The following is a 20118-nucleotide window of genomic DNA, read 5'->3' on the forward strand; positions in this document are numbered from 1 at the left end:
CTTTCGTTATTCCTATTCTTTTGCTTAAGAATATTTTTGTTTTATGTATAGTACTTATATTAAAGCGACCTTTGATTTAAAGAAAGAAACAAGATTTTTTCATGCATAGAACGATTATCAGGGTTGCCAGAGCCCAAGAAAGGTAAAAGTGTAGATTTTCCCAATTTTTTCAAGGTTTCTTCTTCTTCTTCTTCTTTTTCTACAGGTTGGGCACAGGGGGCACAAACGATACGTCGTTGGCAAGGGGGTTCCATAAGCTTTCCAACGCGGTATGCTTCATGTCTCTGTGACAATTAGGGAGGATACTAGATCTAAGAAACAGAAGTTAGACCACAGTAAAAAATATACCGAGTGACCCTCCTTTGTCCGCGGTTCCGAATTTTTATCTCCCTTACTGTTGAACCTACGTCCTTCATTTTTTTAATATTATTGTTATCAATGCCTGGTCTACGCGTAGGAATTTTTCTGCCGGAGTATGAGGACGTACAGTGTTGCCAGGATCCAAGAAATATTAATTAAAAAACAAAAATCGACTTTCTTCTTTTTTTCTACGGGTTGGGCATGATGGGTACAAAAGTCACTTCGTTGCAATTTGTGGTCTATGAGCGTTCCAACGAGGTATCATTCATGTCTCTGTGTCAATTAAGAGGGCTACTAGAGCCTCCAACGTAAAGGTCTACGATTTTTTCGAAAAACTATGGTCCGCCATTTTGAAACCGTTTTTGGGGGTGTTCCCGTGGTCCGATTTTGTCGGATTTTGGATATTTTCATCAGGTGAGGTACCTAAACAAAATACAGGTGTAAAACTAAAGGTTGCAATTTTGCCCAGGTCAAACCGTATTTTGACTCGACTAAAAATAAAGAATGAAAACATTGAAATCTATCAATATTTATAAGTATTTTAGTTAATCTTTTATGAATCAGAAAAATTTATTGATAGCTTGAATTACTGTGATACATTTGTGTGTTCATTGTTCGTTCCAAACATTTGCCTAACAAGAATGAATAGAAATTAAACCAATAGGCTTTTTCAAATTTATTTCCTTGACCTTAACAAGAGTATATTCGAAACGTTATGAAGTGTTACCTATTAATGGTGGGAGAGTTTTAGATGAAAATTGATTAAAGCAGGGGTTCTCAACCTTTTCCACTAACATAGCAGTATTAATTATTAACCATCGTAAGTCGTATGTACTACCAACGGCCACTCGCTTACCTCGAGCTGAGAAACCCAGGGTTAAGGCTAGTGATGTGAGGTGGAAAATTTTCCGTTTCGGAAGGTTTTCCGCTATTTTTTTTCCGGAAAATTTTCCGTTCTAAAACAACATCAGTAATCAAGTAACAATTCATCAGTAATCATAAAATTGATTGAATTCATGTATAGAAATGTTAAAAAGTGAAAGATCGTTTAAAGAATCGGAAAATTTTCACGTCTCAGACAATTTTCAGTACTATGTAGGAACAAATGCAATAATTTTTCATGAATCGAAATATATTCTGTCTTCTATAGAAAAATTGAAGAACTTTTCGTGAGTCGAAAAATTTTCATCATTTTAAAGCAAAAAGTAAAACAACTTTTTGTGAATCGGAAAGTTTTATTGCTCTCTAGAAACAAGTTGAAAAAATTTTCATAGTCCGGACAATTTTGGATATTACGTATAGTGATGTTAGGTGGAAAATTTTATGCCATATTTAACTGCACATTGAGCTACAAAATTGAATTTCTGTAGAGGAAAGTTAGTCAGCAACAAATTATAATTTTTCAGTTAGCTTTCGGGAACCGGAAAATTTTCTAATATTTCAAGTTGGGAACTAAAAATTTACAGTTTCTCTCTCTCTGTCTGCGAGCTCCTTCGTTGCTAAGCGGTTGGCATACGCGCCTTTGGCATGGGAGACCTAGCTTCGATTCCCGGCAGGAGCTCATGTAGCCTCGCTGCTGAAAGAGACGTTAAAATCAACTCAATTCAACTCTCTCTCTCTGTATATATATATATATATATATATATATATATATATATATGTATGTCAAGTGGAGAGAACATACATCGAGTTCGTAGAGTACAAATATCCCATTCTATTATTTAAAATTTAAATTTGTTAAAAATGATGAATATTTTCCGATTCATGAAAACATACTCCACTTATTCCTACATCGTTGTTTAGCCGTAAAATTTATTGGTAATAAATATTGTCTTAAAAAATTCATGAAGTGAAAATCTAACGATTCTTCATTTCTTCAAAAAAAAAAAAAAAAAAAAAAAAAAAAAAAGTTTAAAAAAATCAATGCGTTCTTTCCACAGAATCCACCTTCACAAAATTATATTTGATCAGTTTAACACGCGTAAGACGAAGTTTTCTCATAGCTTTACTACTTTTCTAGATTTACATATTGCAACATTTATAAATAGTAGAGATAATATAAAGTGCCTACTGTAAATTTTTGACTACCCAAAATTCGAGTTTAATAAACTCATGAAAACAAATACTGACCATTTTCTGGAAATAAACATTTATTTATTCATATATTCATTCAGAAGAGAAAGTGAAATATAACTAATAAGGAAGCTGATTTGTGTAGTTGTTCTTCCAATAAAATAATAATTAAAAAAAAAAAAAAAAAAAACTGCACTATTAGCTCTGCGTTCTAAAAGCAACAAGTAATTTCATTTTAATTTACAAAATGCAGATTGCAGAGCAGAAAGGTTTCGAGAAAAAACAAATCATTGGTGCAACAATTATGTAACAACCGAGCAAGGAGTAGGGAGAGACAGCTCACAGTCCATAAGTTTATATGAAAAATTACGGCAGAATGCTGTACCGTACGTCAAGACAGTGACATAACATGACCTGTTGGAGCCATTGAAAGCAGAAGATTTAGTATTACCTGCCAAACAATGGTAACAAAGGTGTGTATGCGAGCTGTGTTTTCTTGGAAAATATCTGCGATCATGCTGAACGGGTAGCAATTCGAGGAGTCATGTATGTTAGGAAGCTTTCTGAGGCCAGCAAAGCGAAACAAGAGGCACGTAGAACAGGTGAATAAGAAAGTAGAGAGACAGAGAAGAGTTTAAGCGTTCTTGATGTTAGTAAAATTGTAAATCATGAAAAATACAGTCATGAAACAATAAAATTAAATTGTAAATTAAAAAAAATTACAAAATAAAATATATATATTTGTTCTATCGAATCGTCATTATTTCTAATACATTTTTATACATAATAATGGTAGTTTTACAATACAAATATCTGCTCTAAGATGTTGATTATACAAAATTCCAATATTGAAATTGATTTACGAGTGTTAAAAACAATAAAATCAGAGCATTTCTTCTTATTTTCTGTTACATAAATAATCCTCATAAGGAACTTTTATGTAGTTATTTCATTACATAGGCAGGCCTATATGTGAAGAAATAGTGGAATTTTCTGTTTTTGAAATAATTGATAAATTCACAAAGGTTTCTTTTCGACTTCTTGTTACATTTTAAATATTGGTATGGGATATTTGTTCTCTACGAACTCGATGTGTGTTCCCTGCACTTTACACACATTCACAGAGAGAGAGAGAGAGAGAGAAAGAAAGAAAGAAACACTATACAAATTTTTACTTCCCAACTTGAAATATTAGAAAATTTTCTGGTTCCCGAAAGCGAATTGGAAAATTATAATTTGTTGTTGTCCGACTTTCCTCTACAGAATTGAGTTCTATAGCTCAATGTGCAGTTAAATATAGTGGAAAATTTTCCACCTAACATCACTATATATAATATCCAAAATTGTCCGACTTATGAGAAGTTTTTCCACTTGTTTCTACATCGCAGTGAAAATTTTCCGATCTATGAAAATTCCTTTCACTTAGTTCTACAGAGCAATAAAACTTTCCGATTCACAAAAAGTTGTTTTACTTTTTGCTTCAAAATGATGAAAGTTTTCCGACTCATAAAAAGTTTTTCAATTTTTCCATACAAGACAGACAAATTTTCGATTCATGAAAAATTGTTTCACTTGTTCCTACATAGTACTGAAAATTGTCTGAGCCATGAAAATTTTCCGCTTCTTTAAACGATCTTTCACTTCTTAACGTTTCTATACATGAATTTAATCAATTTTATGATTACTGAGGAATTGTTACTTGATCACTGATATTTGTTTAGAACGAAAATTTTCCGAGAAAATATAGAAGAAAATTTTTCACCTCACATCACGGCTAAACAACGATGTAGAAATAAGTGGAGTATCTTTTTATGAATCGGAAAATTTTCATCGCTGGTTAAGGCATATTCATTTTATGCACTTGTCTGGTGGAAGTAAAGAAAAAAAATTGGAAGCCTCCCCCCCCCCCCCCAGTATGAATTGCCAGTTGCAGTATTTAATGGCCAGGTCTTTTTGCATAACATAATGACTTACATTTTTATTAACTTAACATTGAAGATACATTAATTGATTTTAACTCCTAAAGTTGGCATTTGGCAGCTTCACTTCTAGACATGCAATCAAGCATATTGGTTATTAAATGTGGAAATAAACATTTAGACGTTTGCCAGAAAATGAAAGGTGGAAAATGCTTCAATACTCGCAAAGCAATGAGATGTTTCATATCATATCCTTGTTTATTAAAATAAATGCAAAGAAATAACAATGGAAAAGTGAAATATATATATAAATAGTCTATTAGTGATCTCAATGTTGCACATAGAATAAGAGGTAGTCTTCCAGTTTACACAGTATTCCTTCACATATACCCTGTTTGTAAAATTGTAATAAATCTTAGTTGCGTTAAGATTAAATAATTTTCATTTATTCAGGTTTGCTTTATAATGTGGAACTTTGTAAGTTTTCTTTACAATCCAACATTTGTAGATTCGATGTTTTTACTTTATGCAGGCGATGCTACACTGTACAAAACTATTGATGATACTACTGTATGTAAGACTACCCCTAGGAGAATCATGGGAAGGGCACTGGAAAATGAAATGGAAGAAGACGAACCGAAAGAAGAAACTTCTAATGACATTATTAGGTAATATTTTACATACTTATTTAAATAATTAATGATGTATGGTCTTCTCATAATCTTTGCGTTTGTTAGTAAGTACGTCTTAGTCATTAGTTAGCACTCTGTTCACGGCGGATAATTAATTTGTTCCAGAGGTATTATGAGATTCCTAAATGCTAAATGTGACTTTGCACACTGATAATTTATTGGTATTTCACTATGTGTATAAATTAATGTTTCTGGAAGTGCATAAGTAATAAGGTCATTTTGTAGAAGCTTCCTTCTAAGCATCGGAAGCGTTCTTAAAGTAATTACTAAAGGTGCCAGCTATTGTATATTGCAGTGTTGCCATGTTTATTTATTTGGGGGTTCGTATCTTCACTTTGTAGCGGCAGTATTCTCTTTGAATTGTATTGTCTCTATAGAAGTTTATAATGAGCTCCAGTTCAAAGTTTGACTTGTTTCCCAAAGTTTGACTCTTAGCTAACCTGTAGTATTACTGTAATATAATTGTACGCACCTGCAAATCTGACTCTATTAAGCATATAATTTCGTACTAAAGTAATTGTAGTGTAAACTGGGGTGGAAATAGTATAGCCTTCTCATACTTTATTTATCGCCATGTGCAGTGAAATAGTGAATTAGCAAGTCAGTGATTGTGTTGAGATCAGCAATCTAGTTCAACGTAGACAATTCAATTGGGGTTAACTTTGGAAATTAACCTTCAAAAGATTAAATTGATTATAATCAATCCGATAATTTTCTTGAAGCTCAATTATGTTATTATTAAGGAAATATTGTTTTGTGGTTTGCAAATTTGTAATCTGAAGATAAAAACTATTACTTTTAAATTGGCAGTTAATGTAAAATTAATATAATGGGGAAGGGAAGAAACCTAATTCGTTACCACAAAGAAAATAAATAGTACAACAACTTAACATTCTCTGTTTCATTGATTTTGTGAATACCGTTGCATCTGGGACTTTCTCTATCGTAATAATAATTTATAGATTAATAAATGAGCACAGAACCAAAATAAATGGAGTGTTACGTACTTAGGAGCTTGTGATAAGTAGCTGTATAGTTATTCTACTAAAGGATTTTCTTTTCTTCTTGTTCGTATTTTTCTTCGTCATTTATATATTAAAGTATGTACCGCTACTATAATCTTCTGATTTTGTGCAGCTACATAAATTGTAAAGAAATTTTTTATTTCTTGCTTTACTATCTAAGGCTCCCTCTCCGTGAAAAATCTTGGGCCTAGATAGAGAAAAACCGCCCTTTTCCCACACAAAACACTAAAATCAGCAATAAGTTTTTAAAATTTTAATGATCACTGTTCACTGCACACACAGACAACTTAGCAGTACCAATATAAAAGCAGTCTACAATGTTACTCTTAATATGCATTTCATACAATTTTGAATATTTCACTTCGTTTCGGTTGCTTTTTTTCTCTTTTAACCTGCATCAATGTAAATGTGTATCTGTCTATGTAGAAATCTGAAGAATCCCATTACCTGTACAATTTGAAATCACAAAGAATTAACTTTTGATTGAAGCTGTTTATAACTAAATCCCAGTTCATGTCGAGGTTTCCTTCGTCCAAGTTTAACGATATTTATTTTGTTCTAATGTAATGACTTACACATTTCTTTCTACCAGTCATGACTTTTTAAAAATAATACTAATAACAACAAATTCTAAATTAGCAGAGCTTCTTTTCCTCCTCATCGCGTAAATAGGCAACCGGTTTCTTTCTTTTGTTTATGTCCCTTGCAGTTACAAGTTAACCAAAAGAAGTTCTTGCCGTTTGTGACATCCCATTATTCATGCACTCACAGAGGAAACGATATGACGTACGTACCTCTCAAGCAATCAGGAGTTAGTCTGACCATTAACCTTCAGTAATACAGGCATATTGCACAAATACAGCATAGTTCGTCCAGTGTCGAAGAGAAATGGGGCTATCAAGCAGCTTGTTCTTATTTGTTTGTTGTATGACTTTAAAGTGTGCTTGTCAGCGGCCGCATCAAGTCGTCGCTTATGTCATGCATTTGGGGAGAATGCCGTGAACTAACGCACCACCAGGCATTGGTTCCAAAAATTCCGTTCGGGAGATGTGAGCCTTTCGGATGACCCTTGCAGTGGACCACCACATATGTTGGATGATGAGACCATGAAAGCAGCCATCGTTGAGGGCAGTGGTCTAACGTGAAATAAACTTGCAGAAAGGTTCCATGTTTCCGTTGAAACAGTCAGACTGCATCTGTATGGAATAGAGAAGTGATACAAATTAAGCCAGTAGGTGCTCCACACCTTCGACAGGCATCAAGGAAAAACGAGTAAGAACCTGTTTGTTCATGCTCACTCGGCACCATGGCGAAAAGTGGATCCTCTATGACATTCCAAAGTGTAACCGATATTGGTTGTCGCCATGTGATAATATTTATTCAGAGCTCATTTAGGCATTTGCAACATTAAACATGAATATACATATGCAGCTAGCTAGAAGAAATAAGAATTAAAGAAAAAAGCATCAACAAATGTATGCTTTAGCAAAACTCCAAGGAATATTCGGCAAACCAAAGAATTGACTTAAAAATCTCAAGTTTTTTGTGTGAATTTAATGCCAACAATGGCTTCTTTTCTGCACTATCTACTCATCACCTAAAATAAAATTAAAAAGTTATCTCGGACCACCCTACTATCTAGCATAGTGATTAACATAGCGCACTGTAAGCCAGAGGTCCTGTTTCGAATCTCGAACCGGTCGGGCATTATTTTCACTCTGTGTATAATTGAATTTGCATCTGTAGGTGAATTGATATGCTATAAAAGTGGTTTAGCGTACGTTACAGAAGCTCATACACAAGTTGATGAATTTAATTAAACGAAATTACGTTTTTTTAAGAATTTTCGAACTTTACTGGATAGATTGTGTTCATGTTTCTATTTAATCTTTGTGTGTGTCCTGTTGTCTATAACAATAAGTCCATATATATATATATATATATATACAGGGGTAGACAAAAAAATCTAAAAACACTTCATACAGGATACGTAAGTTTGGTCCTCCATTGTACAACACGTATTGCGGGTGTTGATCGTTTTTTGTTTTCAATGTGTCATGTGGACCTTCCTCTTCCGACAGCAGTAACCAGTTCACCTGTGAGAGTCGTGGTGTGAAAGTGGTGCGGTAAAATGGGCGACCTGACAGATTTCCAAAGAGGCATGATCGTTGGTGGCCGTCTGGTTGGAGCTTCAGTAGCAACAGTGGCGAACATTGTGGGGGTATCGAAAGGCACTGTGTCCAATGTCACGAGGGCATACGCAATTCATGAGCAAACGACGTCTGTAAAGCACAACAGTGGTCGAAAGACAATCCTGTCAGATAGGGACCCGAGGGCATTGAAACGGATTGTAGCAGCTAAAAAGAAGACCACTGCAATGAAAATTACGTCTGAACTCAATTCCGGCCTACAAAACCCGGTTTCACCGAAAACAGTGCAACGGGAACTTCATAAAATGAAGACATAACATACATATTTTCAACTTACGTTGCATGTATTTTTCTTTCATTTAATTTTAATATTGCTGGATCGATACCTTAGCATATTTATTTTACTGACATAAAATCCTTCTGTTATAAATTCTCTTACCCTCTCAAATATTTATATTTCTTGAGTTACTGCAAAGATGAAATCGCTAACTTCGCATACTTTTTCTCTACAGAGTAACACAATAGAACATAATTGCGTGTTTGTAAAACTGATAACAGTGTTTCTTTCATACTTCTTTTTCGTTCCACTTTTTCTCTGAGGCCGTGTGGGGATACAAGAGAAAAGTCACTTTATCTTTGCAATTCAGGGTAAGATATGTTTTAGGTCTAACATAAAATAGTTCGGAAATACTTTTAAGATTTCATAATTGTACCTATACTTCTTGTCCTGTTACCTCTGACACTTGTGCTTTTCCTGAATAAAACAAAATTTCGCTAAGAGAAATTTCGGTACTAGGTATAATTTTCGCTTTCTGTCGCATGTTTAGAAACTCGAAATGACCACATATTATCACTCTAGCACTATTAAAAGTTTAGAATGATTTCAGACATTACGCTTCCTAAGTTGCAGACATTATGCTTCCTAAGAACAATGTTCCTAATTGTAGCAAACAACATAACGAGGTTTTTCTTTGATATTTGTTGCAGTGAAGTTAGGCGGAAGCTTGAATTGTATGATAGTGTTTTGGATGATACTAGGTCCAATCCTAAACCACAATTGAAGACCAGAGCTTCGAAGAGAATACAGAGTTTAAGGGTAAGAATACTGATTTTTCTTCGCTCTATGAGTATTTGCACCTGTTAAAAGTGACCTAATAAAATGTATCAACTTTTAGGCTAATTGGAAATAATAAGGAAATCTGTTATTCTCAAGAAACGCGTTGAAACTGCTCAAGAGAAAAGTTTTAAATGTATTCTTGTTAGATACAGGGTGAGTCAAAAAGCCCTTGGACAGCCTTTTAATTTGAAGCTGGAAAGGGAACAAGTAAAAAATAAGTATGACAACTGATATTGGATGAGGGGCCGCAACTTTTGGGGTGTATGTCGATCATGGCCGCCATTTTGAATTCAAGTCGAATTTTTTATATGTGAAGGGGGGTATGTGGCATATTAAATAACACTAATTCTAGCTCATGAATGCAGTGGTGTAGTTGTCTTTTGCCAATGTTGGAGAATTCGGGATTTGTGAAGGACCAACTTTGGCAAATTACCTCTCAAGTGAGGTTCTATGTGGTGTCCATACTGTTCAATGCATAACTAGTGTAGTCGCCACAACTACTCTGACTGCACACGGATGAGAATGTCGGATGAAACTTGGTTACAGACGTGCTGGATGTGTGCCTCAAGGTGTCTCAAATCGCGGATTCTCTCAGTATACACAATCAGCTTAAGATGTCCTTCCCCACAGATAAAAAATCAAGGGAGCGTTAGGTCAGGGGATCTAGGCAGCTAATCAACGGGATCACGGCGACCAATGTACTTCCCTGGAAGTTGTGCATCTAGCCATTCACGCACACCAATTCCATGGTGAGTATATATATATATATATATATATTGGGGAAGGGGTTCATTGTGCTTGAAAATAAGATAGGAAGCTGCCGTCTGCATTCAGTATGGAAAGATAAACACAAGGTCCTGCAGCAGCATCGAGTACTGTTGCGTCGTTAAGGTGTTGGTAATGAAAACTGGCTCAATGATAAGGGTGACCCATATGCCACACCACACAACACCATTACCTTTTCTAGACTATGTCCTATAGTCATATCAGCCCGGTGCGGATTTGCGTCACACCAGTATCGACAGTTTTACCGATTGACCTCCCCGTTCAAAGTAAAGTACGTCTAATCGCTAAACAGTATGCCCTTGGAAAACGAGGGATCCCGTTCCTGTTGTTCGGTAGCCCGCATGCAAAACTCCAACCGGTGATCAGGGTCATCCTCGTTAAGTTTATGTAGCTTATGCAGCTTGTAAGATGCTACTGGTAGGTGTGCAATATCCGGATCACGAAGAATTGGCTTATTTCACATTCCAATGAAACGCGACGGGTACTGCGTTTAGGACTTTTCAGAAACTATGCTATCACCGTCGTTGCTGTTTCTTTAATGATGACAGTCTTTGGTCCTCCACTAATTGACCTATCTCCTGAAATTTGTGATCACGTGTGCGACCGTGTTGTGCGATTCTGGTTCTCTGAATGCCGTCTGTTATAGTAATCTGCAATTGCTCGGTAGCTGTGTTTCCCGGCTACAAGGATGATTTCCACCTTCTGTGCCTTTGTCAGACCCATTTTAGATCACCTGAAACAAAGAGAGATTATATCAGTTTCAATATCATTTTCCGCCTTTGGCCCTTCACAACTCTCGAACCCTCCAACATTGTATATATGTATTGAGCTTAAGCTAGTGTTATTTAATGTGCTCCCGCATTCCCCATTTAAAAAAAATTCGACTTGAATTCGAAATAGCGGCCATTATCGATATACATCCCAAAAGTTGCAGCCCCTCACCCGATATCAGTTGCCATACTCATTGTCACTTCTTCCCTTCCGGTTTCACATAATAAGAGTGTACAAGGACTTTTGTCTCACCAGTTTTTTCTTTCTTTTTTTTTTTTTTTTCAATTTATTTAAATAGGATATCTGGATTCAATGACTTACACTGTAATTGACACTACTTGTTCCTTCTGACAGCTCGCTGCCCGCACGTGGTGCTCAATGCTGTGTTGCCAGCTTTTGCGTCTGGTGTTGAAACACGAAATTATTCATTGCAAGAAAATCTCAGTTTTATAAAATTAAATGACACAAAAGATAACTAAAAATAATTCTCTCAATAACCAGCAGGTCCGCTAGTCAAGTTGACATTCGACTAAAACAATTTGCATTTGTTTATATTGTAAGGATCCCCACATCACGACAAAAGCACTATCAACACAACACGTGCTGTTGATTGCGAACACCTATTTTCTCTCATCTGGATAATAACAAGATAGACACTATTTTACTCTTTGTAGTCAAAGACGTTTTGTATTTAACAAATTTTGTAATAAATTGGTGAAGGGGATAATTCTCGGTCCATTATTGACTCTACCAAAGTCATTACAATATTCAAATTGGCAACGTGCGGAAAGGTTAGAATGTTTACAATTGCAGAGCGAGAGAAATGAACCACTACAATTGGCTGAACGTGCTGTTGCCATTGAAAAAGTTCTTCTTGCCTGATTGTATTGACCACGTGCAGGAAGGAAAAAACAGAGGAAAGCAACTGTCAGAAGGGACAAGTTGTATCAAATGGACTAAGTTTTTTGAGATTCAGTATTACATTTGCAAAAGAATATTGTATTGTTGGAAAAATAACATTATGGTAACTCTTAAGGATGAAACCATTGATAGACAGAAGATATACAGGTAAGACATTCAGTATAGACAGACATTTATAAGACATTTTGCAGCATATGTGGATGTAACGAAGTATTTAAAGAAATTCATGACTTTAAAATTCAAGTGACTGGAGGACACACAAAAGAAGTACAAAATGAAATGTTGACTAAAAAAAAAAAAAAAAGCAAGAGATTGTTGAAACACTTTAGCATGTGGATTTATTATTATTATTATTATTATTATTATTATTATTATTATTATTATTATTATTATTATTATTATTATTATTATTATTATTTTACAACTACTACTGCTAATTACTTTAACGTATATTATGATGACAATTTTAAATTTTTACGTATTTCAGGTTTCTGCACGTAGGCTATCTACTTCAGGGTATGGGAAGAGGAGGAAACAAATGGCCAAACCTGCAAAAGTCGTCACAATGGCGGAAGCTGTGAGACGATTCCAGAATCAAACACCAGATCGATTCAGATCGAAGCCAAAGCGAGGTGAGTTGAATTAAAGAATATCTTTGGACTTAGTGATTATTGTGTTTACAGTGGTTCTGTTTTTGATTCAAGTCGATGGAGAGACCAATGAATACTTCCAGAGAATAGAAAGAACGGGGAATTTTATTATAATTATAGTTTACTTCCTAATTACGATGGGGAAGCAGTCACCACACACAATGCCCATTCAATATTCCCGCATCGGGAGCAGCTAGACACGAGACCTATTTTGGACCCTCTGAAATACGGAAGGGCTCCCGCAAATAGTCGGATCCACCTCATTCCCTTTCCGTCTCTCACCTTCTTTGAGGCTGACGAATACTAAACAGTCGATTGTTGGAGACAGACGGGTCTGTATTCCTTTTGGACATTTACCCATAATACGAGCTCATTGCCGAAAATGTCTTCAGTGGTGTCAGAAGAGACTGCAGCGACGAGACGAATGAAGAGTGGTGTCATCTAACCATAAGAGAAGTTTCTTTCTGATAGAATCCGAAAACGTGCGGGTAAACCCAGTTTATGTTTGCAATCGCCATACAGGACTTTTACCTGAAATTCTGGTGGTGTGAGCACAATAAGCTACTGATTTCGCTCACTTTCGTTTTCACTGATTCCACTCACTTTAGTAGGCTAGTTACTAAAGTGATCCGTTTAATTTTTATGGTTCTGTCAAATCATCTTTTTAAGCCTTTGACCGTTGTTCTGATGATGAGTACAGACATGTACTCTATAAATGAATTATTGATTAAAAGTATAATGATTGGAAACAGGAGACATGGCAGCTCAGTTGTAGAGTGCTCTCTCTGGCGTGAAGGGGATCTGCTTCGATTCCATGCCAAGTGAGTTTGTGGTGAAAACAATCGTCTGCGTGAATTTTCTCTAGTTTCCTAGTATATTGTCATTCCACCAGTTCCTTTTTTCATAGTTATTCACTTCCAGTAATCATCCATCTCCTTTATCCTACAAGTGGTAATCGCGAGATTAAAATCCGAAACATTTCATTTTTTTAAAATTGAAAATCAGAAATAAGAGTAATCTTTATTTCTTTTAATTTGCAATTGATTTTCGTGCTTTTAAATTACGAATATTTATTTGCCCTTATCTATATTTATATCTGGTTAACTGACGAGTTTTTTTTCTTTTTTTCTTTTAAGGCCTAACACCTACAGGGAAACGTAATTCCCATCTCCAACCTACGATTCCACAATCGCCAGCTCTTAAAACGAAACTGCGAAAAAGACCTGTTCAAGTCATTAGTCGCCAGGAACAAGAGGAGAAAGAGCTGGAAGAAGCCAGAAGGTAAGTCGTCAGTTGTCATAATAGAATAAAGAAGGAACTTACAACAATATTTGTAATTATGTATTACACTTGACAACTTTGCCAGTTTGTACTCAGTGATCTAGTCTATGCATTTTCATGTACAGAATTATTTTAACCTTAGCAATTCAAGGTGTTAATAAACAAGGTTTCTCAATATCTTACTTTCGTAAAATTTGCAATCTACTCTCAAGTTTTGCTAATCAATGCTATTTTGTTAGGCTTATTTCGTCTTATGTCCACAATATTCAACATTTTAAGGTATTACATTGTTGGTTTTGACTGCTGACAATCATACTATTAAGAGTATATATTGGAGGTAAAACGTACAAAACTTTTTAAACATTTTTCTTCGCATTTCAGTTCGTTATCACAATAGAAGTACTACATTTTCAGGAAATGAAGGTACCGTTTGGCAAATTTTTCTTAACTAAATGATATAACTAATCTTGAAGTTCCAATATATTTGTCCAAGCCAATAAGATGAACTACTCTTACTCTTATCCTCGGTCGTGGCTCCGCGTAACGTAGTCGCTAACGCTCTCGCCTTCGGTGCGAGCGGTCCCGGGTTCGATTCCGTGTGGGGCACTCGGTCGAAAAAGTGTAAAACTCTTTTTAAGGCCAGCTACCCGGAATGAGATTTTCCTGGGTTTTCCTCATTCACACCAGGCAAATGCCGGGGTCAGGGCCGGATTTAGGCATGGGTCCGGGACCAGGGCGGCAAGTTAAAAAAAAATATTTAAAAAAAACGATAAAACTATTGAAAATACATATTTCACCAACGACTCAATAAAATAAGCGAAAACCCTTTTTTAAATGGCCATGACTACGATAATATTGTAGCAGATTAGTCGTAGCAAATATTGTCTTAAGTCTGTTGGTTATTATGGTGGTTTGATCAGTTGTCGGCGGATCTTCTGAAAAGGGCGGCAGTAGGCAGCTCGACACTCGTATTTTCACATATTGGCGTGTATTTATGTTGTTACATCTCCAGATCATTTTTTGACTTGTTACAAGAACACTTATTTTTTTTCTTCCTCGACTCATCGATGGAATATTTTAGAATCATTTTTTCAAGTCTGACGATAAGAACATTTCTATCAAATCACTGAGCATAACAAGATGGTCCGGCGGGGAAGATGCATGAAAATTTTGAGGCAATTGCAAAGGCTCTCAAATATATGATTCTTAGCCAAGATGAAAATGGAAAAACAAAGACCAAAGCTAAATGGCATTTAAGAAAATTTGTATCTCCTAAAACTTCGTTTATAGCAGCCTTATGGGGAAACATTTTCAGTAGATTTAATTCTGAGTGAAAAGATATAATCCCATAATATGACTAGCTACAGTTGTGAGTCTATACACATCTCTTATTACATTTGTGGATGAACTGAAAGGTAGGTTTAAGTTCTATAAGATGGCTGGTAAGAAAAAACTAAAGACTGTTCAGACTGTTCTTAAAACTCATGGTGAATGCATAGGAAACAGGCCTAAAAGATTAAGAAAAAGGAAATTCTTTTATGAATCAGAAGAGGAAAAGGAGATAGAAAAAAAAAAAAAAAAAAAAAAACAGATCATCGTATTCAAGAAACTTTTGTTGTGGTCATTGACAAGCTTCTTTCCGAATTGAACAAGAGAATTGCGGTCTACAATAAATTTCTCAGCAGATTTTCCTTCTTAACAAATCTATGCAACTTGAGTGCCAAAGAAATCATCTCAGCAGCGACTTCTCTGCAAGAAGTGTATGCAGCTGACATCGAGGAGTCTTCGTTTGTTGTTGAGTGCCTTCATTTAAAAGGACTTTTAGCTCAAGAGAAGTTGGAAAGTGCTGAAGGAATGTCACTATCGCAACTTAACCGGTTTCTCATATCGAAAAATCTTCAGGCCTTATAACCTAAGTATTTGCCTTAAGGTTATTGTAAAGGGACAAGTTTTGCTGATAGATGTCACTGCAGTCTTTGTCTCTCTCCCATGTATTTTTTACCCTTCACGAAAATTTACAATTTCTTTTATAAATTTCAACCTAGAGATTTCAAATTTTTAGAGAAGAAACTTCATAACCTATTAAAGGGAACAATCTGTTCCGATTTTTTATTTAGAATTTTCTTCATTGCTGAAACAGTTTGATTGTTAAAAGTTTGGATATCCATTTCAACAATCAAGCCATTTCAACAATGAAGAAAATTTTAAATAAAATATCGGCACGGATTATTGCCTTCGATAGATTATGAAGTTCTTTTTCTAAAAATTTGAAGTCCGTAGGTTGAAATTTGTAAAAGAAATCGTGAATTTTCGTGAAAGATACAAAATACATAGGGGAGATACGAAGACTGTAGTGCCATCTATCGGCAAAACTTATCCCTTTAAACCAACCCTCCTCCCTTTATTCGGTCTAAAATTGAACGTGCAACCAACCGATCAAGCACTTGGAATAAGTGCAGATGTTCTTTTAAAATATGCCAACATTAATCGCTGAGCATGGTCTCCCTTTTCCTTGGCTCTTCTGAATGCTTGTGAGAATCAATTCTTGAACCGAATCGTTTTATTACTGTTCTTGAGTGGACATTTATTCCAATAGATAACTTTCATAATTTTATGTAGAAATACTACACTGTAGATGTAGGAACTTGATGACATTCGGTATTAGAGATTCGCTAGAATATTACATTATTTTGATGTTCTTTCTCTGTGCCAAATAAATTTACAAGTCAAACACAGTATAATACCGTTTGCAGTTTCATCTCTAGCTTAGATCCATTATAGTCAGAGCAGAATTCTACTGATATCTTGTCGTATATTTTAAAATTAGCTACAAATAATCTTCATATATTTTGATTTCAGTCATCAAATAAAGGCTAATCCACTGAATGAGAAAATGTTGCAGGAACCTGACGTACCTAAAAAGCCTGTGACAAAACCACCAACAATTATTCAGCCATTTAACATCACCGAAGTCAAAAAGAAGACCAAGGTTAGTATTGGAAGAAAGTTGTTTGAAAGCTTACGGTTCACGAAATTTCATTGTTCCATATCGTATTTTGTATATACATTAATGCAGTGGTTCTCAACTAGGTGTCGTTGTGCATTCGTTTTGTTGAGTTCCTTGGAGTGTGTCGCGAAATATGAGAATTAAAAAATAAATGTTGTATGTCATTTAGAAAATCACTATATAATGAAGCATGGAGCAGCTTTTACTATATAAAATTTGGGGAAGAGATACGGTATATAGAATAGAGCACGGAGAATGAAATGCGTTATTTTAATCAAGCACGCGAACCGCAGTCTGAAAGCCATTGCGCTGGAGTTGTCACATTCCTTGTCAGTTTGAAAATCATTGCTCCGAGTTGTCAGATGTTGCCTTGGTGGCTGCTAGTTATATCGGGACGTTACCCAAACTCACCCGAGACTGAATCACGAAGAAGGGCAAGACAATTGCAGTTAATTTACGGCCTACAAGTAAGCATAAGACATCGTAAATTGATAATTTTTACTTTTTTCTTTTTTTCAATAACTAGTTAAGTCACAAGTGAAAAGATAAATACAAATACATAGTAAAGGAACAAAAGATAACATGCTTGAATTAAAAACTGGACATTAAATAGTTAAAGAATCGTAGATATGAAACTATTTTTTCTTTTTCGTGTTGTCAGCGACAAAGAAGGAAACATGTTTTTTCCTGTATGTTAGTGGAACACAGTTTGCTATTAAAGTGAAATAAGTTTGTAGATAAGAACTAATAAGCAACTAAACACACCAGGTATAACGTTAATTTTGTTTTTTAATTAAACTCTTCATTGAAAGAAACGAGAGGAATGAGTAATTTCTCCTAGATTAGCATACAAAATGTCACTAAGCTATCAATGAAAAAAATGAACAGTTAAACTTCTCATGCGATTCTTCCATGGAAACAAAATTTAGAAACACTTCAGTCCTGTAGGATCTAGTATCAATTTTCCACAATCGCAAAGAGAGAAAGGTTTCGCTAGCGTTTTCAGCGTTATATTTATGCGAATCAGATTTTTTTACAATGAAGACAGTGAAATCTAAACAAAGAAACTGACTAGTACATCTTGCAAATAATTTGAACGTTGGTCTGTCAACCATAAGGCCATCTCGTCGCTGCTGACGTCCTTATTAAACACTTGTTAATCAGTAAAATCATAAGGCCACCTATTAACAAATTGTGGAACATACCAAGCGCAGACTTTACATTAATTTTAGTGGTGAGTTATTAAAAAATATATATATTAACCGGACTTGGGGTATAGATAGGTCTGTTTCAGATACTTCGTCTCTTGACATGCTGCTTGTATTTAGAAGAATTGCATCGCTTGCGTGTTAACATAGCCTATGTACACTGGATGTCTGAACTTAGAATGAGATATTACATATTATTATTATTATTATTATTATTATTGTATCATCAATCAAAAAAAAAAAAAAAATGGAAACCATTGCATTAGTGCATAAATACTGAGTATCACTCTTAACTACAAATTAGACACACTATGGCTTGACCAGTATGTAGTCATCATGTTAATTTGGCGTGGTAATCCTGAATAAACACTAAAACTTACAGACTTACGCCGATAGTTTTACGGTAATTATTGAATAATTTTGCTTTAGCAGTTTCAATACTACAAAGCTGCACCTTTCTGTATTGAGTGCTTGCTTCAAGAAATGGTTTATTGTTGGAAAATCTTTTTTCTGTAAATAAACGAAGTAGAAAAATATTCATCGCTCTGCAGGAAGGCAAGATATTCTGACTATTCCTAAGTCTTCTCCTGCTGAAAAATTCGATAGGTCGCTTAGTCTCAGAAGCCCTTTAAAATATTTGAGAACAAATTGTGTTTCTAAAATCAATAAATAATTATTACTACATAGAATGAAAAGTTTCTTCTAATAGACGATTTCCCACCATCCGAACCTAATGTTGCCAATAACCGTAGTCAAGAACTTACGGTTGATATTGAAATTATTGCATGCATAGATTCCAATGTCCTGCAGTAAGGAAGAAATGTATGTCATCTGGAAATTGTAAATTTATTGATTTTTATAAATTTTGATAAATATTGATTATTGTAAATTTTTGCTTGCGCTTAATATAATGTGCCAATGTTTAAGATTGTCCTTGTCCAGATTATTATTCTTATTTATTTATCTCTGTGTAAAAAATCTGCACATTATAAATGTTAGTACCAGGATAAAAGAATATATAAGGAATTCGAAGAATATTAATTCGGCTACGTCAGCTTTGGTATATGTGTCGTTACATGTCACTGCACTTAATGTCTTGCATTGGCAACAGTATGGCGTGGTTGGACTATAGAAGCGAGTAGCATAGAGCGATGAGTTTCGATTTCGACTTCATTACGTTGATAGTAAGCTGCGAATATGGCGCCAGCTCTATGAAGTCATGGACCCAGCGTTAGAGATTGGTACTGTACAAGATAATGATAGCTCTATGATTGTATAGGGTGTTATGTCTTTGATGTCTCAATATTTTGGACCTCTGGTATATGTACTATGTACCCATACTGCATCGAAGTACATAGATCTCCAGTCAACAAGTTATTCCAGTTATTCCTTTTTGCCATACAGATGAAAATGGAGTGTATCAGCAAGGCAACCACTCTCGTCATAGATTTCAGTTAGTTACCACCTGTTTAAAGAAGCATTCTACTTCTTGCTGAAAGTCCGTTCGAGTCATTGCCTGCTGAAATGACCACCAAGATGCCCGGATTTCAGTGTCATTGTACTTTTCTTGGATACTCTGAACAAAGGTATGCAAGCACCTCATCCACAACATCCATACCTGATTTATGGGAAATTCTGGAAGTAGTTCAGCAGCCAGTCGGACAACTTCCGTAGACGTGTTACTCCATGCCTCTTTGTGTGGTAGTTGCTATCAAGGCTCAAGAAGCAACAACTCGTTAATTATCAAGTATTCTTCACTCAGTGACACTTCAATGTAGGACAAATATCAGTCGATATAGACATGATATTTGAGACACGTGTCTCGATCACATTGAGACGAACAAAGTAACATGCGTAAGGACAAATTTTAATGCACAATTCTCGACAAAATAAATAAATAAAAACTTTCATGACACTGAAATATATCGTTCGTTGCTAATAAGATTGAAGTTTTTATTTCGCTTGACAAAAATATTCACGAAGTGTGGCTATAAAATAACGGGACTGGTCCAAAAGTACAATTTATTGTCACAAACCTATAAATTAAAAAGTAATCGCCTTCAACATACTCTCCTCCCCGCTCTATACACGTTTGCATACGAAGTTTTCATTGTTGAAAGCAGTTGTGGAAATCTTCACGTGTCACCTTCTTGAGTAC

The 20118-nt window shown here is 35.2% G+C and overlaps 1 protein-coding gene across 2 annotated transcripts in view; it reads left to right on the top strand.

The window, feature by feature from the left end:
- LOC145680597 (targeting protein for Xklp2 homolog) overlaps window positions 1-20118 on the top strand; it is an 80482-nt gene that overhangs the window by 25918 nt on the left and 34446 nt on the right. For both annotated transcript variants that reach the window (XM_081751273.1, XM_081751274.1), the window contains exons 3-7: window positions 4885-5020; window positions 9207-9315; window positions 12302-12446; window positions 13601-13745; window positions 16605-16734. In XM_081751273.1, coding sequence (XP_081607399.1) covers window positions 4885-5020; window positions 9207-9315; window positions 12302-12446; window positions 13601-13745; window positions 16605-16734 — 665 coding nt within the window. The remainder of the gene's footprint in view (window positions 1-4884; window positions 5021-9206; window positions 9316-12301; window positions 12447-13600; window positions 13746-16604; window positions 16735-20118) is intronic.

The sequence above is a fragment of the Thermobia domestica genome, chromosome 3 (assembly GCF_964235325.1).
Source record: "Thermobia domestica chromosome 3, izTheDome1.hap1.1, whole genome shotgun sequence".
In the NCBI taxonomy this organism is placed as follows: Eukaryota; Metazoa; Arthropoda; class Insecta; order Zygentoma; family Lepismatidae; genus Thermobia; species Thermobia domestica.